Source organism: Mustela nigripes, chromosome 11 (assembly GCF_022355385.1).
Source record: "Mustela nigripes isolate SB6536 chromosome 11, MUSNIG.SB6536, whole genome shotgun sequence".
Classification (NCBI taxonomy): Eukaryota; Metazoa; Chordata; class Mammalia; order Carnivora; family Mustelidae; genus Mustela; species Mustela nigripes.
In genome coordinates this window covers 30,082,880-30,105,488 of record NC_081567.1, presented here as the reverse complement: position 1 = coordinate 30,105,488, position 22,609 = coordinate 30,082,880, and the positions used below count along the sequence as shown (strand labels likewise).

The 22,609-nt window shown below is 55.0% G+C and overlaps 1 protein-coding gene across 1 annotated transcript in view; it reads right to left on the bottom strand.

Moving 5' to 3' along the window:
* The window catches only part of LOC132027311 (uncharacterized), a 134,777-nt gene that overhangs the window by 90,844 nt on the left and 21,324 nt on the right, over positions 1-22,609 (bottom strand). Inside the window, exons 12-25 of the mRNA XM_059416064.1 lie at positions 20,643-20,828; positions 20,358-20,510; positions 18,977-19,121; positions 16,767-16,925; positions 16,114-16,238; positions 14,933-15,127; positions 11,550-11,705; positions 10,726-10,910; positions 9,601-9,783; positions 8,322-8,413; positions 6,871-7,034; positions 4,465-4,624; positions 4,242-4,321; positions 525-711 (exon numbers count right to left, since the gene is read on the bottom strand). Coding sequence (XP_059272047.1) covers positions 525-711; positions 4,242-4,321; positions 4,465-4,624; positions 6,871-7,034; positions 8,322-8,413; positions 9,601-9,783; positions 10,726-10,910; positions 11,550-11,705; positions 14,933-15,127; positions 16,114-16,238; positions 16,767-16,925; positions 18,977-19,121; positions 20,358-20,510; positions 20,643-20,828 — 2,170 coding nt within the window. The remainder of the gene's footprint in view (positions 1-524; positions 712-4,241; positions 4,322-4,464; positions 4,625-6,870; positions 7,035-8,321; positions 8,414-9,600; positions 9,784-10,725; positions 10,911-11,549; positions 11,706-14,932; positions 15,128-16,113; positions 16,239-16,766; positions 16,926-18,976; positions 19,122-20,357; positions 20,511-20,642; positions 20,829-22,609) is intronic.

Here is a 22,609-nt window from a genome sequence, read left to right as displayed (position 1 = left end):
CCTGCTCTATGGACATCCAGCCCGATCACACAGGGAGAGCAGGGCCCGGGACAATTCCCAAAGTGCCCCCACTGGGCGGCCAGCACCCCAGCCCCTGACATCATTCCCTCAGAATCTCCCAGAACATCCCAGGCAGAGCATAGCTGAGGGCCGCATCCCAGCTCAGCTGTCAGGGCGGGGATCTGACCGGCCAGGCCCAGGCCAGGCCAGGGGTTCAAGGTTTAAACCGTGCCCTGGGCAACTTGGGTCACGATGCAAAATGTGTATTTTATGCATGGTATAACACAGGTCAGAATCAAAATGGTCCAAAAGCTGCTGTTCTGTGGCTCATGGAGGGCAGTCAGTGTTGGGGGACTGGCGGGAAGCTGTGAGCACATGCGCAGACCAGATTTTCCCTGGGGTGGGATGTTAATTCTGGGGGGGGGGGACGGGGACCCCATGTGGGCTACTCAGGCTACCCCTCTGGCTCCTGTAGCCTGGCCCGCTGAAGAGAGGGAGTGGAAGGAGGGGGTCCCTCTTCCTACCTGACAGGTGGGCCTGGTCGCTCAGCAGGTTGCTCAGTGACGCGGAAAAGGCCAACTTGCGGCTGGCCTGCCAGCTGAGGTTCGCCAGGAGGACCACAGGGCTGCCTGCCGTCACCAGCTTCCCTTCCAGCTGGGCCTCAAACCGCTGGGCCTCACCACTGGCTGCTGGCCACAGGTCGCTCCGGCCCTGCAAAGGCCCCAGCATCACCTGGGTGGGGGTGGGGGGCGGCTGGGCCGGGGATGGGGGTGGTGCTTGGCCAGCAGGGCTGGCTTTGACCGTAAGAACTAAGACAGAACAGAGGACAGAGCTTAGCCAATGGCCATCTTGGCTGGTTCTTCTCCAGTTTCTTCATCTTGCCCTTTTCCAAAGTAGGCAGTCCCTGTTGTAAGTTCAGATGTAAATGTTAAGGACTCCTCTCTCTCTCTCTCTCTCTCTCTCTCTCTCTCTCCCTCTCTCTCTCTCTCAGCAGTCAGCTCTAGGCCAGCTCTCCCTGCAGAATATTCTGGGATCTGACCACTTGGGCCACCTCCACCACTCCCCCAGTTCAAGCCCTGGCCAGCAGCCCCTGTGTCATCACAGCATCCTCGTCCTGGCTGTCCTGACTCCCGCCCTGTGCCCTGATGTCTGTTCCTCACCCTTTCCACCAGAGCAACCCCTTTGAGGCATGTAGGATCACACACTCCCATTTACCTAAGGGTCAAAGTCAAAGTCCTTGCAAAGACCAACAAGGGTGAGACTTTCTCTGGAAGTCAGCAGTGCAGACCTGGCTGAAGGGACTGCTTGTGGGAGGACACTGGCAGGCAGGACACACAGAGAGCCCAAAACACATGCTACACATCACCGTGCCTGAGACTTTCTGGAAAACCCATAAGCAACTACAACCATTATTCCTGATGGTCACTGCCAAGTGTAGACCAACCCCACAGACCTCTGTGCTGACTGCCAGCTGACCCACTCACCCCAAAGGTGTAAAACTGAACTCACCATTCCCAGACTGTCTGCTATTTTAAGCGCTCTCGAAATCCCATGTCTGCCTTTGTTTCTTGACAGTCATGATTTGCGTTTCTGATTCCTTGGTGGCGAGGCCTTACGTGATCTGTCCCTCCACCTCTCTGTCCCCTCTCCTATTCTGCACCAAACACATGAGCCAGTGTGCTATGCTATTAACACTCCAGGCACATTCTCACCTCAGGACCTTTGCACATGCTGCACCCTTTACCCAGACACCCTTCCCCCAGAGAAATCTGTGCCTTTTTTCTGCACATCCTTCATGTCTCGGCTAAGGGTTATCCTCTCCATCAGGCTTACTTTCTCATCCTGTTTAAAACTGAAACCAAGCCCCAGACTCTTCTCTCATAACTTCAGATCCCTGTGCCCAGCTCAAAGATTCCCTTTTCCTATAGCACATATCACTGTACAATTCGCTTATTTCACTCATTTACTGGCTCTCCCATTACAGTGTAAGCTTCAAGAGGAGAAAAGTGTGTCTCCTTCACTGAACTATCTTCCCAGTACCTGGCACATTGTAGGTACTTGATAAATAGCTATGGGGGGGGGGGGGGGGGAAGACACTGAAAAATACAGGGTTTGATCCCTTCCTTTAATCTCCCCGTCTCCGTCCATGGCCGCCACTGCGCCCAGCTTCTCGTGCATTCTCGAGAAAATTGGGGCTCGGGGGGGAAGGCACGCTCCCTGACATTTGGTTTTCTCCCCACCAGGGGAAGGGAAGACCTAGGTAACTCTGTGTGTGTGTGTCTGTGTGTGTGTGCGCGCGCATGCGCACGTGCAGGCGTGGGTGAGCTCAGGCACATGTGTGCACAGAGGCATACACTTAGAGGCTCCCTCTTGCTCTTCCCAAAAACAGATGGAGGCTCTCCACTCTGCCCTGCTTCTCTCTCTCTTCAAGGGGGGTCTTGGTGATAATTTTATGTTGTGATCGCAAAGGCTGCCTGGCGTTAGCCAAGTGCGGCCCGTGAATAGGACGATTGGGGACTATTTCATCCAAACCGGGATCTTTAGCAGGTGAAGAGTTCACTAGCCACAAGGAGCTGGGTCGAAGGGAAACTGGGGCTCCCGGAGCAGCCTGGGACTTCGAGGTGTCCTATCCCTGCACATCGGGAGCAAGCACTCAAAGCCACACACTCCTCCACGCCATTCTTAAGCCCCGCAGACAAGTCCTCTGCCTGGGTGCCCTCATCTCCTACGGTCTTGCTGAGAGGACTGAGGGCCTCCGAGCCCAAGACAACTCAGGACTCCCTGAGAACAGGCTTTGGAAAGTTCCAGACCCCGGCTGTTACCATTGCATCTGGGGCAGCTGAAACTGGAGGTTTTCTACAAGCAAATGTTTGCAGGCTGCAGACAGCCCTCTGGGGGACAGCCGGAAGGTTTGCAGGGAAGTGGAGGCAATTAGCACTTGTGTATTTGGCAAACGACCCAGGGAGGCTGGCGGGCTCCTGGGAGTTTGGCATTGATCTGTAGCCTCAGGAGTCAGGCAGCTGGGGCTTTAGGAGGAAGGCGCTCTCCCCTGATGCTTGGTGTTCTCCCCACCCTGGGGGAAGGAAGCAGATCTGGGAGTGGAGAGTCTGTTTGTGCAATGAAATCCCAGCCCCAGCCAGAGTTGCAACTCCAGACCTGAGAAGCCCCCAGAGACCAAGGTGGACAGGCCAGACCCAATGCCACTGGTGCCCAGACGTCGTCCTGTTTGGTGGGAATGAGGCTAAAACCGCGGTTTTTATCCAGACCAGGTTGAACACCAGACGGAATGTCTCAAGCCTCTCCCCAGCAGGGCAAACCGACAGACATAAAACTTATGCACAACGGCAGGGGCCTCAATGGCCCCGCTGAGTCCCATCCAGGGACCTCTGGTGTAGAAGCTTCAGAAGTAGCTTCTACGAGGAAAAATGCAAGTGCCCTTTGCTCTTGGGAATTCCGCCACAGAGGTCTCTCTGAGAAGACTCGAATGCGAAAACCTAACAGTGGTTGGCTCTGGGGAGGTGTGGCAGGGAGAGTTTGTAATTCTAGACCCATCCTGACCCACAGAACTTTCGACAAGGATGAAAACATTCTTGGGAAGTGGTTCGTGCCGCTGGGGAAGTAAGTTAATCCTAATTTACTTTAATAACCATGTGTGCTATCATTTGGGTGGGATACTTGGTTCTATACCTTTTCATATCCTTCTGAAAACAGGTAATTTGTACCCAGACGGAGGACACAGGGAGAAGATGTTAGAGGCCAAGGAATGCCCGAGACCACCAGGAGATGGGAGGGAAGCGTGCAACAGTGTCCCCTCCCCACGTCCCAAGAACCAGCCCTGCCAACACCTTAATTTGGGACTTCTGGCCTCCAGAGCTGTGCAAGAGAAATTTCTGGTGTTTCAGACACCCCATTTGGGCAACACTGTTACAGAGATGGCCTGGGACATACACAGCCATTTCTTCCGAGAATTTGGAGAGTGCCATGTTTCAACTTCCCCTCTTCCAATGACTTTCGTATATCAATTTTTGACCTAAAAGGTAGTAAGTTTCGAGCCCATGTTTTTCTTCTTTATATGTTTCTGAGCACCAAGAGGTCACACATGTTACGGTAGGAGGAAGGGGAAAACCCACTAACACACAAAAGGTGATGTCGAGTATTAAGTAGGGACTGTGGGACTGAGGCCGAAGGGGCCTGGAAGGTGGCAGGTGCCCACACAGGAGGCCTGAGGGTGTGGAACAAACCTTAATGTAGTAGACATCCCTGTCATCCAGTATCAGCTCCAGGTGACCCACACAAGTGCTCTGCAGAGTCTCAATTTTTCCTAGGGAACAAAACAAGAGTTTGGGGACCAAGGTTTAAGCTCTGCCCCTGCGTTCCCCAGGGGACAACCTCCTGCCGGCTTTCTTATCTCTGAGCCCCAGCGGACCAAGTGACCAACCGACCCATGGAGGGGACACTCATTACCATCCAGCTGCATTTTCTTCCTGGGATGCAGAAGCTTGAGGCGGAACTTCCCCTGGGGCAAGCTGTACCTGACGTCCACCCCGACGTCCCTGGGCACCTCTGATTTGGGCGTGCCCATGAAAAGGTGAACCGAAGCTTCCTGAGGGAGCCAGCTGTCCTTCTGAAAGCGCAGAGGACTTCTCAGTCTTGAGAACCTCATCTAGCTCTAAAGGTTCTCCCTCTTCCCAGGAAAAGACCCTCAGCCCCACCATTAAAAAATGTGAGTTCTTGGGCTCCTCCTTGGCCCTCACAAGACAAAAAAAAAACACAGTGGGAGTTTGGAAATCTCAGGCGGTATCTGGAGAAGAACAAAACCGTGCGGGACAACTCAGGATCACGCATACAGGGTCTCATTTTGTCCAGCAAATAGCCTGGCGGAGGGGGGCACAAGGTATGGCGTGCACCACGGGCACCCTGCAGAGACCCTCTCCCATCCCTTATCCAGCGCTGCCTGCCCGTGTTTCAGCCTTTGCACATACTGCTGTTAACACCCGGCACATGGGCCTCCAGAACATTAACCTGCTTTATGTTTTCCCAGAGGTAAAAAATACCCCAGCTCCTCAGCCTCAAGGGGACCACACTCTGAGACGTAACCCATGCTCCAGGGCTCCCCCGGGACCAGGTGGGGGCTGCCAGCTCACCTGACATCACCCCCCCACACACACTCAGTTCTTCCCTTCCCTGACCTAACTTCCCCACTCTCTTATACTGGGCCCCCCGGGAGACTTTTCTTAACACTTTTACCCAAATCCTTAGCTCAGGTCTGCCTTAAGGAAAACACAGCCTAAGACACAAGCCCCCTTTAAGATCGTACACTGACGAACATTCTTACACCACCAGCAAAGGGTCACTCCTCTGTACGAGGCTAGTTATAGGCACAGGGAGTGCAAATGAGCATTAGACCCACAAAGACATGCCCCCTCATGGCACCTACATTCAGGGGAGGGGAAGCACGGGACCACCAGACACAAATGAAGATTGCACAACAGCAGGGGATGGGTGCTCTGCTAACAAACTCTGTGGGAGTAAGGGGTCAACCAGGGTGGTCAGGGAAGGCTGCCTCTGAGGAAGTGGCATTTCAGAAAGCGAAGGAAGCGAGAGAGAGAGAGACAGCGAGAGCGCCAAGTGGGTGTGTGGGAGAGGGAAGAGCCAGTGCAAAGGTCCTGGGGCAGCAATGTGCCTAGCATCAAAAAAAAATAATAACAATAAGAGGTCAGTGTGTGGAGAGTGATACGCCTCGTGAGGAATCAGGAGACGGGGAGAACAGCCCAGCAGGCCCAGGTATCCAGCTCCCACTTAGAGGGATAAGAGCCTCTGGAGAGCTCTGAGCAGAGAAGCGACAAGACTGTTTTAGGATTTTGAAACACCTCTCTGGGAGACAAGAGATGGCAAGGAGATGAGCAGAAACTGGGAGATCACATAGGAGGGTGATGAATGCCCATTCCGGGCCAGATGCTGAGGACACAGGAATGAGAAACACAGGCATTAAAGCTCTTCCTTGGAACTGAGTGCCTGGGATGGAAAAGGGGGGAGACTGGTATTAGTCAAGCAGCTTTGAGCAACAAACGTAAGAGGGATCGGGCACCTGGGTGGCTCAGGTGGTTAAGCGTCTGACTCTTAATTTCGCCTCAGGTCATGCTCTCCTGGTTGTGAGACTGACCCCTGTATCAGGTTTCATGCTGGGCAGGAAGCCTGGTTAAGATTCTCTTCCTAGGGCCGCCTGGGTGGCTCAGTGGGTTAAAGCCTCTGCCTTCGGATCAGGTCATGATCCCAGGGTTCTGGGATCGAGCCCCGCATCGGGCTCTCGGCTCAGCAGGGAGCCTGCTTCCTCCTTTCTCTCTGCCTGCCTCTCTGCCTACTTGTGATCTCTCTCTGTCAAATAAATAAATAAAATCTTTAAAAAAAAAAAAAAGATTCTCTTCCTCTGCTCCCACCCCTTCTCTCTCTCCCTCTCAATAAAATAAAAACAATAAAAACAAACAAACAAAAACACAACAAAACCCCCAAACAAAACAAACCACAAAAAAACAAAACATAAAATTGATCTAAAGGGGAAAAACATGGTCCTATTAGACCAAGTAACAAAAGAACATGACCAGTTGGGGATAATTCAGGCAGGCTTCCCTGAGCAGCTGACCCCTGAACTGAGCTCTGAAGACTGATTCAGAGTTAACAAGTCACAGAGCCAGAGCCAGAGGATCAGCACGTGCAAGGGTCCTGAGGCAGGAGGGAGACCACGAATGGACCAACCCAGCCCAACAGCTCCAGAGAGAAGCCCCATGTCCTTATGAGGCTGATTCCGGAGGGGAAGACCTAGGGAGACCCACAGCAGGGCTGGGAAAGAAGGGGCCATTCCATAGGGCCTACCTGGGGATGGAAGGTATAGGTAGCTTCCAGCAGATACTGTTGGAGGCCCCGGTCCTGCTTCGTCAGCATCACAGCCGCAAACACAGGCACCGACAGCAGGTAGGGCTGCCCGGCTGCCGGCCAGGTGACTTCCGTGCACAGCTGCCAGCCCCAGGTCTGGGATGCTGTAGAGAAAGCAGAGCGGGCAGCTCTGGTCACCAGAGAGCCAGAGAATTCTAGGCGGGAGCCTCGGCTGCTTGTCCAGCAAGGGCAAGGGTTCTGTCAGTCTTTTTGACAACCTCGGCACCGCTGACATTCAGAGCTGGATAAGGAAGGCTCTGCAGCAGGAGCCGTCCTGCAGGGTAGTGAGCAGCCGCTCTGGGCTCCGCTCAGTGTTGGTCAGGAGCAACCCCAACAACAGTTCGGACAACCCAAGTGTCTCCAGGCACTGCCAAATGGCCCCTCGGGGGACAAAACCGCCCCTCTTGAGGACCCCTGGGGGAGACTTTGAGAGTGCAAGTGTAGAAGGCAGGCTCCAGAGTCAGACCGCCTGGGTCTAAATTCCAGCCCCTCCACTTGCCAGCTGTGTGACCTTGGGTAGGTTACTTAACATCTCTGTGCCTCAGTGTCACTCCTCTGTACACTGGGACCAGTAACGGTTCCTGCCTCATGGTGTAGCTGTGGGGACTGACCGTCTGTGTCAGCGTTTATGACAACGCCCTGCCTAAAGGTGTCCATTCATTTAGAGCGGCCCCTCCCCGACCTGACTAAAAAAAAAAAAAATGACTTTCAAGATCCACTAGTGTTTGGTGTATTTCCTTTCTGATCTCTTATCAGTTTTGTTGCTTTTCACCGGATGTTGCTATCAAAGAATTTTCCAGTGTTATCGAACTATGTCCTTCGTGATGGGGTTTTTAAGCTACAGGATAGCTCAGGTGTTTTCCCTCAACTTGAAAGTGGAGAATTTTTTTCTGTCCACGGCCAGACAATAGATAACCTGAGGCTCTGCAGATCACAGGGTCCCCTCACAATGGCTCAGCTCTGCTGGTGACTGACCCCAGTGGCCAAAGACGACAGGGAAACCAATAGGCGTGGCCATGTGCCCATAAAGCTTTCTTTCTGGCCATCGCAACATCAACTTCACAAACGTTTCACGTATGAACTATTCTTCGATGACTTTCCCACCCTTTGAAAATGCGCCAACCTGCTGGCAGCTTGTAAGCTCCTATAACGAGCCATTCACCTATGACCGTACCCTTGTCAATAACAATGCAGCGATCATCTCTGTGTAGTGTGCGTTTTTAAGTGATTTTGGTGCATTTGCCTGGGGTGGAGTTCTAGAAGCAGAAGCAAATAATTAAGGGATATAAACACTCCGAGGGCAGAAGAGCCACTGCAGCATTTGGAGCCGACACTGCTCCCCGCGGTACCCAGACGTCTGCCGAGGCAAAGGCAAAGACCCCGCCGCCTACCTTTCTCGTCAGTACAGGACTGGGCCTCCAAAGGGCTGTGGGCATTACTGAGGCTCCGCACGCCGTCCCCAGTGACGAGATATAGCTTAGAACTGGGTGAGGAAAGAGGAAAGTCCCAGATGGTCATTTTCATTCATTCACTGGACAGATAGGCCTGGAGCTGCCACAGCTTGACATGGGGAGAATTACGTCATGAACAGGATTCCTGGGTCTTTGGGGGAACTCACCCACAGCACTCAGTGACAAGGGCCACGACAAACCTGAATGGGGATGGATGGGGTCTGTCTTGGGGACAGGGAAAGGCCTCCTTTAGCCGGGTCTCTGCAGAGGTTAACGTGTGAGCAGAGACTCAAAGGATGAGAAGGAGCTGGATAGAGGGAACAGCAGGTGCAAAGGTCCTGTGGTGGGATTAATGTGGCCTCTTTGGGAGAGTAAGAAGAAGGGTGGTTCAAGGGGGGATTAGGGTGCAGGGGGAGGGAGTGAGTGAAGGGCAGGAGGTAGTGGAAGGAAACAGGTGAGATGTGGCAGGCCCCCCAGGAAGAAGGACAATCATGAAGTCTTGGGTTATCCTAGAAACAAGTATAGGGTTTTAAACAAGTTGGCGGGGGGGTGAGGGAGGAGTGACAGGACTTGACATTTTAAAGGACCTCACTGGTTGCTGCTGGGAGAAGGGCCTGGAGGACAGCCAGAGAACATAGTGTCCCTGGCTAGGGGGGACAACATAGACAAAGCAGGTGTGACTGTGGGGAGCCTGGTCTCACTCCTTTTTTATCTGAAAGAACTCGTTCTCCAACTTTCACCCCTCTGGGAAGCTGGGGACAAGCTGGTCCCAGGAGGGACCCCTGTAAAGAGCTGACGAGTATGGGGGCTCCCCCTCCTCCTCTCAGCCACCCCGCAGTCCCTGTCACAGACACCCCCCCATACTGACACACTCAGACACACAGGATGCTCGCAGACACGCCAACACCCCCTCACAGACACATGCACACGCTCACACACCCACAATCCGACAGGCACGCTGCACTCACACACATGCTCAGACACATACCTGTGCACGCACAGACTCAGAAATCCACCCTCATGTGCACACACGCTCGTGCAACAGGGGTGCGACACACACGCTCACACACATGTGGTCACACACACACCGTCTCACACCCACAGAAACATGGGCGATCACGCACACATGCTCATGGGTGCTCCCAGACACACGTCCCCAAGCCCTCAGGCCACACCCATCCGCGCACGGGCTCCCTCCCGCCTGTGCAGGACGCCCCACCTGAAGCTGAGTAGCTCCACGGCCTCCTCTGGGGTGTTCAGATGCACCTTGAGGTCCCGACCCTTCCTTGCGTGGATCCCCCCATCCAGGCTGGCAGCACCACGGACGCTGGTCACCCACTGCAGCCCGGCCCGCCCCAGGACACCTGTTGTACCCATCTGCGCCGAGATCCAGAGCAGGGCACTGCGGGGAGAGCCAGGCACTGGCTGCAGCCTGCAGGCCCCGGGTGGCCACACACACAGCGTGCCCTTACGCACCGCCCCTGCTGTTCTCGGCAGCCCCTGCCCCGTTGTCCCCCTTCCCACCCCCCCTGCACCTCCCCACCCCCACGCTCTCTGGGCACCACGCCCCCCTTGGGAGGCTGGGAGCAGCGAAACCACCTGCTCAGGCCCTGTCACTGGGACGCAGGGCAGTAGGACCCGGACCAGGAGGCTGTCTGAGCCCCAGCCGGGGTCTTCGTGCCAAAGAGCGGGTAGCAGGGGATGTCCAGGCTCCCTACATCAGACCCAGAAACCACAGACGGGACAGGTGAACGGGGGACACCTGTGAGTGGACAGTCGCCCAGCAGGCCCCGGACCCCTCCAGAATCAGACCAAGCCCTGAACCAACTCTGCCCATGCTCCCATGCTGTGGGGCCTGGACCAGCAGCGCGCCTGCCTAGGGCCTGTTTTCTCAACCATTACTGGGAATACGGAGAGACTGCCCGCCTGGTGGGTGGTGATGCGGGGTCACCGGAGTCCCAGCCCATACATCTCAGATGGTCCTCTGCCCCTCCCTCTTCTCCTCTCGGAGGCAGAGTGGAGCAGAGGGAAGCATGCCACGTGGCAGGACAGCAGAGTCCCATGGCCTGGCCCCTGCTTCATCCTTGGGCACATGACGTCCCCTCACTGAGCCTCAGTCTTCTCACCCGTCAAGTGGGCACAGCTGCCCAGCATCTCCTCACAGTCTCTTGACACAAAAAACACTCAGTCATGGGATTGACGGTGTGATGGTACCAGGGACGGTCTGCAGGGCGGGGGTCCCCTCCAGCCCGGCACTAATGGCTCAGCTCTCTGCGGCCCTCTGTAGGGGGAGGCCCCCGCCCGCCCACCTCCCTCCTCCAGCTCCCAGAAGCCAGCCAGCTACCTGGACTTGACGTAACCGTTCACAGAGAAGTCCAGAGGGTGCTGGAAGTTGGCAGTCCCCCGGACTCGGAGGCTGACGGCGGCCGAGGCACGGAGGGTCAGCCGGGCGGGAAGGCCGGATACGGTGGGAAAGGTGAGCTCCTGCAGCGCTAGGTTCAGCCTCCGGGTCACCTGGACCTCCTGCCCCTGCGGCCAGAGGACGTCATGACAGCCCCTGGTGCACACACTGAGCACACAGTCTTATCTGATCAAATAATATCCTCACACCTGAGCGGTGTCGGAGGGAGGGACAAGATCATTACGCCGTCTTTCCGGAGGAGGAAACGGAGCCCACAGACAGGTGAAATCACCTGGCCAAACCCACGTGGGTAGAAACAGGTAGAGCCCAGTTCAAACCCAGTTTCCTGCAGGAAAGGGTCAGAGCTCGGGGATCCAGGGTGAGTCAGGTAAGGGGGAATGTGAGCCATGCCCAGGCTGCAGAGCACCCAGTAAGTGCCAGATGCATTTTAAATGCTTTGGTGCCTTTTTACTGCATTATCTCATTTAACACAACAGCCCCATGAAGCTGCTGCTTTTGCGGCTACCGTGGTTGTTACGCTATCATGCCTATTTCACAGATGCACACACCGAGGCCAGGACCCGTGAACTCTCCCGAGGAGGTAAGAGGTGGAGCCGCGATTTGAGCTTCAGCCTGGCTCCACATACTGCGGTCTTAGGTCTGAAATGGACTTTAGTACTCCCCCCACCCCCACCCCCGCCCGGAGCATCGAAGGAAACAAGACAGGGTCAGCGGGGCTGGGAGGGGCCAAGCCCAGGCGGAGGTACCTTCAGGAGCTTGACGGCCAGCTCGGCCAGGTTCAAGGATGGACGGTTCACACGGCTCGCCATCGCCCCACAGTCCACGAAGCTCAGCTCGTGCCCGAACACCTTCACGCTCAGCTGGCACCGCAGCGCCCGCCGCTCTGCGCGCCTCCGGGTCACCTGAGGGAGAGCCCAGACCGGACGGGTGACTAGGAGCAGGTCTGCTGCCTAGACGCAGGTGGGGGCCCGGTGGGGAGCAGAAGGGCAAGGCCAAGGGCTTTTGGTGTCTGGAATATGGCTTGCAAAACTCATAGCCTTCAGGCAGAATCCCCAGATGGGTTTTCTTTGGGCTGCACGGTGCTGCCGAAATGCCCTGGGCAGTGTGCGTGGCTGTGAGTGTTCTCACCATCCTCTTGTTTAGGAATCATCTTACATTTGCAGAAAAGTTACGAAGATGGTGCAGAGAGCTCCCCCACACCCCTCACCCTGTCTCTACTGGCACCATCTTTCATGGCGAGAGTGCAAGGAAGGTAAAAAAGCCAACACGGACGTGCAGTAGTAACAAAACCCCAAATTTCACGTTTTTCCAGTCCGGCTCTCCCTCCGTTCCGGCGACCACAGCGCGTTGGCTTGTCCTATCTCTCCTGTCTTCTCCCATCTGCGACCGTTTGTTTTTCTTCGTATTTTTCACCATGCATGTTTTTTTGAGAGACAGAGCACGAGCAGAGCGGGGAGGGGCAGAGGGAGAAGGAGACTCCCTGCTGAATGGGGAGCCCAACATGGGGCTCAATCCCAGGACCCCGAGATCGACCCGAGCAGAAGGCAGACAGCTCCACTGACTGAGCCACCCAGGAGTCCCTCATAGTGTGTGTGTGTGTGTATATATATATATATATATATATATTTTTTTTTTTTTTTTGAATTTGAATTTGTCGGGGCACCTGGGTGGCTCAGATGTTAAGCGTCTGCCTTTGGCTCAGGCCCCCGGGTGGCTCAGATGTTAAGCGTCTGCCTTTGGCTCAGGTCATGATCCCAGGGTCCTGGGATTGAGCCCCACATCAGGCTCTCTGCTCAGCAGGAAAACCTGCTTCTCCCTCTCCCACTCCCCCTGCTTATGTTCCCTCTCTCACTGTCTCTCTCTCTCAAATAAATGAATAAAATCTTTAGCCAAGAAATAATGAAATTTGAGTTTGTTTCCAATGTTTAAAAATTAGGAGACTACCTATAAAAATCCAGACTCTCAGGGGCACCTGGGTGGCTCAGTAGGTTAAAGCCTCTGCCTTCGGCTCAGGTCATGATCCCAGAGTCCTGGGATCGAGCCCCGCATCGGGCTCTCTGCTCCGCAGGGAGCCTGCTTCCTCCTCTCTCTCTGCCTGCCTCTCTGACTTCTTGTGATCTCTGTCTGTCAAATAAATAAACAAAATCTTAAAAAAAAAAAAAATCCAGACTCTCTGGCTTCTCCAAGCAGAGAACTATTGGCCTCCTGCCCACCACAACAACGGGCGGTAAGAAACCAGAGTGGGATGGCGGCCGCCGCTTTTAACTGAGGCACAAGCATTTCCCACCTGCCACAGCCCCCACCACTCCCTATCGCCCCTCCAACACTGAGGCCAAGCGTTGTTCCCACTATCGCTGTGCCTGTGCTAACCCGATCCTGGGATTAGGACTCCCGATCCCGAGTGGGAAAATAACAGACAAAAAGGACGCAGATTCTACGGAAAAGTCTTCACATTCCACCCCCCACCCTCCTTCTCGTTGCCTGCCAGCCCCAGCTCCAGTCCGAGAGGCTTTAAGGGCACAGACCGCGTCCTGACCATCTTTGCACCCTTGGGCCCAGGGGTTCACACCTGATGACTGGTAAAGCTGTGAACATGTGAACCAATGCCCCAGCCAGTCCTTGATCCCCCTCAGATGTACATGGCAATGACCTCTTACAAGAGTAAAAAGGTGCCCACAACTCAATGCCCATCAGTGGGAGAATCATCACGCAAAATAGAATTCCCACCCACAGAATGGATATTTTAAGACCCCACGACCCACCAACTCCATTCCTAGGCATATCCCCAACCGAAACATATACATGCCTTCAGCAAAAAGACACGTGTAAGAATATTCATAGGAGGGGCGCCCAGGTGGCTCAGTGGGTTAAGCCTCTGCCTTTGGCTCGGGTCATGATCCTGGGGTCCTGGGATCGAGCCCCGCATCGGGCTCTCTGCTCAGCAGGGAGCCTGCTTCCCCCCTTTCTCTCTGCCTGCCTTTCTGCCTACTTGTGATCTCTGTCTGTCAAATAAATAAATAAAATCTTTAAAAAAATATTCATAGGACTATCTGCAATGAGCCCAGAAACTCTAAGTTATCCAAAAGCCCACCACAAGTAAGACGGACAAAGAAACCCTGGTGTGTTCACATCACAGCAGCGCTGAACAGCGGGGAGGACGAGCAAAGCGTGCCTATACCCAGCCCCATAGCTGGAGCTCACCCACAAAATTTAAGCCAAAGAGGCCAGACACACACACACACACACACACACACACACACACACAATGACAGGAACAGAATTATTCACACTTGCCAAAAGGTGGAAACCACCTGCAAACCCTATGTCCATCAGGAGCGAGCAGGTAAACACAAGGAGGTCTACCCACACCGTGCAATGTTCTTCAGGCTTCAAGAGGGATGGAGGACCGATCTGTGCTACACGGATGCGTCTCGAAACATGATGGATGCTCAGTGAGAGACGCCAGACACGACAGGTCACGTGCCGTCTGACTCTATCTATAGGAAGTGTCCAGAACAGGTCAGTCCACACAGACTCAAAGCAGGCTAGTGGTTGCCAGGGGTGGGGGAGGACATGATGGGGTCTCCTTTGGGGTGATGAGAATGTTCTAGAATCAGACGGAAGTTGGTGTTGTTCATCTTGGTACGTGTGCATCCACGCGTCCAAAATTACCAAACTGTATACTTGAAACATCCACCGCTTATTCAACGTAGACGATACCTCTGCAAAGCTGATTTTTACAAAGTAGAATTCATTGGCGCAGTTAGGAGGCAGATTAGTGATCATCCTTGTTGGGGCGGGTAGAGTGGTGGAGGGGGTGCAGAGGGGCCTCTGGCGGACTGATAATGGGCCGGGCATTGATTAGAAGGAGGCGTTCTGTGGGTGGAGATGCATTTAGGACTTGGACACTTTCCTAATTGTATGTGACACTTTGATCAATACGTTTTCGAGATAAAGCAGGCCAATAGCTGACGACTGAGCTCTGGACCAGCTCCTTGTCTCTATGAGCCTGCCCCAGGGCTCAGAGCCTGTCCCAGTCAGAGGTGATGGAGGCCTGAGTCCACAGCCCAAAACCTCAGCCTGGTGAGGAGAGGGAGCTGGGTGGGTGCAGGTTCCCTGCTCCCCTTACCTTCTGCTGTATGTCTCTCAGCTTTCTGGACCTTTCTCCTGGACAGTCAGGATGGGGTCCCCATGGTGTGGGCTCTGGTTCCGGCTCTGGGGATTTCTCTGGCTGGGGCTCTGTCTCCTCTTCCTGTCCCCAGAAGGACTGGCTGCCAAACAGCCTGTGGACGATTTTCTCTGCATTTTCCAGCCGGAGGCCAAGCTGGGAAGAAAAGCCAGGGCTCACTCAGGAGCAGCTCGTTTGGCTGATCCAAAGCTGCAGACCTGGGGGCTCAAAGTTGGGGGAGAGGGTAGCAGGCTTGGGGAGTGCACTCTGGGCTCCCCAGGGTCCACCTGGGCCCAACGCAAGGGGCACCACCTTTTCAAACCAGCAAGTTCCACAAGTGTTGGGCAAATGTCCCTCAGCAAAAATCCTTACCTTTAGGCCCTGGTTCCTATGTCACCACCTCTGGGAAGTCTTCCCTGATTTCCCACATCACTCCCTTCCCATATTCCCCACCCCCAGACCAAATCTATCACTGCTTCCATACTCATGCTGTCTTCTGTGTGTCTCCCTTGCAAGATTCTGAGCTCCCTGAGAGCAGGGACCCACGTCTCCTTCTCTAGGCACGCTGAAGGCCCAGTTGGTGGGTCATTTTGTGTGGCTTTGACTGGGCCACGGGGTCCTGACATATTTGGTCAGACAGAATTGTGAGTGTTTTGTGAGAGTGTTTCTGGATAAATTTAACATTTTTTTTTTTTTTTTGGTGGAATGATGGAAAGATGGAATGGATGGATGGATGGATGGACAGATGGATGGACAGATACACAGATGTATATAGGGGTGGATATACAGACAGATGAATGTGTGGGTACATAATTCTGTGTGTATATGTGCATGTTGTGTGTGTGTGTGTGTGTGTGTGTGTGTGTGTGTGAGACTAGAGAATGCAGGGTGAGAGCCTGACAGGAAGCTACATGAATGCATGGTGATGACGGGATGAGGGGGTGGATGGCTGATGCACAAAGGTAGACAGGCATACAGCTGTGGGGGTGGCTGGGTGCACGGCTGGCTGACCGGAAGAACAGGCACAAGACAGAGCAGTCGATCCAGAGAAGAGGTCATCCGTGGAAAGAGGGGGGGATGCGATGGTTTCTGGCCCCAAGTCTAGAAGAGGCCCCAAGAGACCACAGCAGGCCCCCTCATACCTCCAGGAGGCTGAAGGCATGACCTAGAGCGTGGATGGTCAGGTTGGTCGTGGCAGAGCGGGGGAGGAAGGAGGCTGGAGAAAAGAGGATGGTCCTCTCCACGTTGGCTCCCAGGCTGCCAGACACTAGGACGAGAGAGAGAGAGAGTCAGTCCACTCCTGCCCCTCACAGAGCAGGGTCTGGCCACTGAGGAGCAAGAGCCTGGGAAAGGGAAGGACGGGGTGTCCTCTCCAGCAGGACACGTGTCTCAGCCTTAGGCCTCATCAAGAGCCCAGGAAAGGCCGGAAGGGTCAACCCCTGCTAACAGGCAGAGAGAGGGCACAGCCAGGGCACCCCACCCTCCGCTCCCAGACCTCCAGAGCGGCTGAAGTAGTCTGGGTGCCTGGGCTAGAATGGGGTTTCCTTCTGGACGCTCTGTGTCATTGTGATAAGGAGGTGACAGCCCCAGTGTGGAGCTAATCTCCTTGTAACACCGGGGAGAAAGTTCTCCAAACTCGCAGGCGCGCCACAGAATCAATGCCGATTTACACAGAAACAGATGACACTAGGGAATGAACATCCTTGAGCCACGTGTCCTCAAAGGGTTAGAGCTCCCGGGTCCCCAGGGCTTTGTGGCCCTAGAGCAGGACCACACCTGCCCAGGATGGCCATACCAGAGCGGAAGGTGACATCAGCATAGGACGAGTGTTTCCAGGCCTCCGGCTGGAACTCCTGGCTCAGGATGTCCTCGGGGAGGGCCTCCTGGAGAGCTCGCTTCAGGGGGTCGCCGGTCTCCAACAGCTGTGTCAGGTGACTCCACACAAAGGAGCCCACTGGAGTCGGGTCACAGCCAGCAGGCCAGGAAAGAAAAAGGATGGAGGAGGGGAAGGATGAATCTGGAACTGACACAGCCCAGAGAAAAGAGCCCCCTGAGCCCCGATCCCAAGTCCTACTATGTCCACATGCCAGGGTATCCATTGGGTATCCACATTTTCTTTCCAGAAATACTGGCACACAGCAGGCCCTTAATGGAACATGGAAATCTAGCCTGCGCACAGCCCTAGGACATGCCTCTCCTAAAGGGAGAAGGAGGCATTGTGGGGAAAGCTCTGGCTTGACCGTCAGACCCAAGTCTGAATCTCGGTTCTACCACTCAGGAGCTGTGTGACCTCGGGCTGGTTACACTCCCTCTCTGAGGCTTAGTTTCCTCATTTGTGAAATGCAGTAACCACCCATCTCCCAGGGCTGATGGTGCAGACGAGTCAAGAGCAAGCCTGGGCCCAAAGAACAGAATGTCTTTCAGGCTTGGCAAAGGTGTGATAAGCAATTTGTGACGGGGGTCCTCTCTTTCAGGCTCTCTGGAGGAGTAAAAATCAAATGACAGCACCAATGGGAGAGTCCAGTTAGGGATACTAGAGTCTAACTGGGAACCCTGAATCCTCTTGGTTGTCTCAGGCTCTCAGAAGGTCCAAGAAAGAGCTTCTAGAACAATCCATCAAGGAAGAGAATGGAATCAGGCTTTTGTTCCCACTGGGCAGCACACATAGGCTTGGTGCCCCAGGGCCTCTATCAAAGCTGAGCCCTTTGGCTGATCCCCAAATGACAGGGCTTGGCCCGGTGGCCTCCTATCCCACACACATCTCACCCCATCCCTGAAACTGCCAATGAACAGTTGCATCTTCTAGCAGTACTGTTTCTTTTCCTTTTGGGGGGTACCGTTTCTTTAGAAGGTAATTCAGCAGTATCACGGCCTTTTAAAAGTGTACGCCCCGTAACTGGCCATATGCCCTCTGGAAAATTATCCTACGGCTAGATTAGCATATGGTCCGGAAGGTGAATGCATGGAGAGGTTGTTTGCTGGTTGTTTCTTGTGACAAAAACCCAGAAATGACCGAAATGCCTAGTGTAAGATCCTAGTAGGATATCATGCAACAGGAGATAAGAGTCCACATGTCCTGATATGGAAGGAGCCTCCAGAAATGCCAAAGGCAAAAAGCAAAGGCACAACAGCCTCTAAAACATGATCCTGAGGTGCTGGTGTTTGGGAGATCCACGGACAGGCTCGTCTGTGTGCTCCCAGTTCTGCTGGGATATGGAAAAGAACTGGTCACCGTGAATGCATTCAGGCAGTGGGACTAGAGGGCCCAGGCAAGAAGCAGGTAGGTTTTAGTTTGCCACTTCTACTTTCCTGTCCACTTTGAAATTCTAAACAGCCATACACACACACACACACACACACACACACACATAGCCCTTAAAATATTCTAAAGGTCTTTGTGTATTAACTCAGTTTATGCTCCCTCGAAGAGGAAGGGGCTGTGATCATCCCTACTTCACAGATACAGAAACAGAGGCTCAGAAAGGCTTCGTAACTTGTCCAAAGGCACGCAGGTAGGAAGTGGCTGAGCTGGGATTTGAACCCATGCTGTTGGGCTCCAGGCACTCAACTCACTGTCCATCAGGGAAAGATTTGTTGAAAATCAGCTGAACTTCTTTTTTGAAGTTTCACTTTTAGGTTTAGGAACTGTGGCCAGAGACCCCCATTTAAAGGAAACTCTCTGACCCCAGCAGGGATCTGAGATTCGCAGATGCCATCCCTCCTCTGTCTCGAGTCTCCCTTCCAGGTACTAGGTCGCAAACTGACCAGAGCTACAAGGGAAGCCACTGACTTCCATCCCTTTTTACAGATGAGGAAATGGAGGACCAGAGAGGAAAAGAGATGCGTGAAAGTTTAACCCCTTGCCATATGTATGAGGCTGGGGTATGCCAGGCCAGTTGGCCAGGTGGGGTGGCGAGAACAGGAGAGCAAGATGGGGTTAAGAGAGCACCCTCCAGGAAGCTCTGGGCCGGCCCCAGCACCCCCTCTCCCAGCTGCCCTGCTCACCCTGGGTGGACCGCTCGGCTGCCTGGGTCCGCCGCACCTGCGCAAACACGGCCTCGCCAGGGCATCTCATCAGGGCCAGGTAGGCGTTGATGCGGATCTCGGCATCCTCCTCAGGGTTTTGGTATAGATGGGAGAGTGCAGCTCGCTGGCTTGGGCAGAGCAAAGGCCATCACCTGGGGCCCGTCCACCTCCATCCCCCTCCACTCAGTAGCATAAGGTCCCCCGAGCTGTTCTGGCTCTGGGGGCCGGGCGTGGGGGTGGCCCTGCTGCCCTGTCCCAGCTCACACGAAGTCACAAAGTACTCACCGCAGGAGGCCTCCCCGACACGCTCATCTGTGGGCCAGTTGTGGTCAGTGGTAGGGTCACTGCTTAGCCCATCCTCCCCCAGTCCTCCCAGCACAACCGTCCACCCATCCACTCTTGTGGAAATATTTACTGAGCACCTACTATGTGCCCAGCACAGTGCTAGGTGATGGAAGCCACCCGAAGCTTACCTTCTAGTGCAGGAAGACAGACAGCAAACAAGGTTAAGTTGCAAAGTATAGAACACATTAGGTGCTAAGTACTAAAAAGGGAAAAATTAAGTGGGAAAGCAATTTCAGGTGAAAGAGCCAAGAAAGACCCCAAGGTGAAAGTGATTTTTAAACAAAAACCTACAGGAGGTGAAGAAGGGAAGCCTGGGGATGTCCAAGGGAAGGGGAAACAGAACATGCAAAGGGCCTGTGGCAGAAGTGGGCCTGGAGTACCTGAGGAACAACAGGCAGCTTGGCGTGCCTGGAAGCAGTGGGGGGTGAAGGAAGAAGGAGATGAACCCACAAGGTGCTAAGCGGGCCTGTGGTCAGAGCACATAGACCCTGCTAGGTCACTGTAAAGACTTTGGCTAGTGGCTCCCTGGGGCCAGCAAACCTTTTGGCAAAGGGACAGATGGTACATTTTTCTGGCTTTGCAGGCCATACCGTCTCTCCTGCCACTGCTCAACTCCACAGTGAGAGCAAGACAGCAGCACAGACAACACACAGAGAGCAGGCACAGCCGCATTCCAGCAAAGCACTGTGTACAAAACAGGCAGCAAACGAGGAGGGGCCTGCGGTCCAGAGCTCGCCACCCCCTGAACGAGAGGGTTTGCAGGGATGGCTTCTCTGTGGTTTGCAATCATATGCTTGTCTGTGTGCTTATTGGACAAGTATGTGCCTTCCACCAGACACGGGATCTGTGAGAACAGAGACATGGGCTCTCCTTCACACCAGGGCCCAGCACATAGTAGGTGCTCAGTAAACATGTGACGAATGAATGAACACATAAAGAGGTGAACTGGCAAATGGTGGTTCAAGACCCACAGTCGCCCCATCGTCACCCTAGCCGATGACAAGCAGGAGCTCACATCTGCAGAGCAGGGGACCCTCCGGAAGGCCTGGATGGCCCCCAGCCGGACCTCAGGGGGGCAGTCCCTCTGAGATGCGTAGGTACTTAGTGTTGGGGTGAGAGCTGTGGCCGCCAGGCCCGCATTGCCAATCGCCTTCAGCACGAGCTGGAGCTGGAAAGAGACGACGGTGGGGCCTTGAGGCCTGGTGGGGGAGCTCAGCCCGCCCACCCACGCAGCCTTAGGCTCCCCTGCGTGGCTTGGGCCCCACCAAGTGGCTGTGCCCAGGATTCTGCCTGTCCTCACCTGCTCAGGGTCTGAGGGCTCGCGGAAGGTGCAGTTGGCCCCCAAGGCCTCTCCTAGCATCTTCACGAGGGAGCTGACACCAGGCAGGTGTCCGCAGGGCCCGTCCAGGGAGGCACAGAGGTTGTGCGTCAGGGCCGAGACACCAAGGAAGGCACTGGGGCTGGTCCCTGAGATCTGCAGAAGAGGCTGGGGACAGAAACCGGCCCCCACCCAAGCCCAGAAGGCTGGTGAGGTGGCCCTTCCCAGGTCTCCCCACAGAGAGCTGAGCCCCCACCCTGGCTGCCCAAGGATTCCTGAAAAGACAGAGGCCTGGCCCCCCTGAGAGTCTGAAGAGGCTACTCCGAGCGGGGACTTGTCCACAAGTGTCCTTCCTAAAGCACCCGGGTGGCCCTATGTATCAAGGAGGGAAGACCACGCCATTGAGCTGACCCGGGGCAGGGCGCTGGGCCATGTCTGAGGACGGTTTTGGCCGTCACGCCTGAGAAGCAGGCTTGTCGGTGTCCAGCAGGCAAAGACCTGGGCTATTGCCAGAGGCCCTCTACTAGACAGGGCGGCCCCCACGATGAAGAAAGGCCCACCCCCACCATCCACAGTGCCCTAGTTGAGATTCCCTGGGCGTGGCCACCAGGTGGGAGGAGCGAGGCGCTGGCGGGGACGTCCTCAGAGCAGGACACGGTGGAGTGGCCAGAGACATTAGGGTAAATGGTTAACAACCAATCCGCCGCCCCCCACCCTGGGGAAAATGCCAGCCCTAGCGTGGAGCGCTTGCCAATTTCTGGGGTGTAAATGCTCCCACCACGTGCTCTCTGCAGACTCAGTGCTGCAGGGCAAGAAGAACGCGCGTCCAGCATGCGGGGAGCGGCGGCCACGCGGCAGGTGGACGCGCACAGCCAGCATACGGGAGCCCAGCAGCAGACGCGCGCTGCAGGACCAGAATGGGGAATTAAGTCTCTATTACTTCTGCCTGTGTGAGCTCATTGGGCGGTATGAGCGAGCGTGCGTGTTCTCTCGTATGGGTGTGCACCTGTCCTCCAGCACACACGTCTATCCTGGGGCGCGTGACCCTGTGCATGTAGCTGCACGTGCTTGAGTGTGTCCCAGTGCGTGTGTGTGCACATGGGCCAACATCAGTGTGTGCCTTGTGTATATACACGCGTGTCTTGATGTGTATATGTACCCGTCCCAGTGTATCCTGGGAGGCACGTGTGTAGCCAGGTGCGGGTGGCTGTCCCCACTTGTCCCTATGGTTCCAGGGGGGGGGGGGGGGGGTGCACATATATGATGCATCTGGGTGTGGACGTCTACACGTTCAGGTATGTGTGTGTTCATCTTGGTGGGTATGTCTCCATATGTTTCAGTGGGGGTGTGTGTGGCCCCGTGTGGCCTCAGGGGAGTGTCCTTGGGGTATAGGAGTCTCCAAGTGCGTGTTTTCTTTGTGAAAGGAAGCGGATGTGCGGCCTGGAAAGTGCGTCCACCGTTAGTGTAGACGGGGCAAGTGAAGACAAACCCTCCCGATTCTGCATACAGAGGAGAGAGCGCCGGGGTTCTGGAAAGTGGAGAGAAGCCACTGAGCACATGGGCGGAGGGTTCCCGCTGGCCAGAGGCTCTGCTCCAGCAAGGCTGCGGAGGGGAGGCGGGGTGGACTCAGGGCCTCCCGGCTCCCAGACCCGGATGGAACCGGAGAGACGGTAGGGAGAGACGGTAGAACCCCGTGGGGAAGGCCGGGTGGCTGCAGCCACTCCACTCGTTGCAGGACCCGAACAGCCAGGCCAGCTCAGGCCAAGGCTCCTGGAGAAGCCCAGACAGAAATGATCCTGAGTGGATGGCCGTCCTGGGGGGGGTCTGCCCCAAACTGCCAGGCTTCCTTCACAACCGATTTCCCTTTTCCAATGGGACTTGAATACTCACTCCTCTTGTCCCAAAACAACACTCCCCAAGACGCCAAACCGCAAAACTAGTAGGAAACA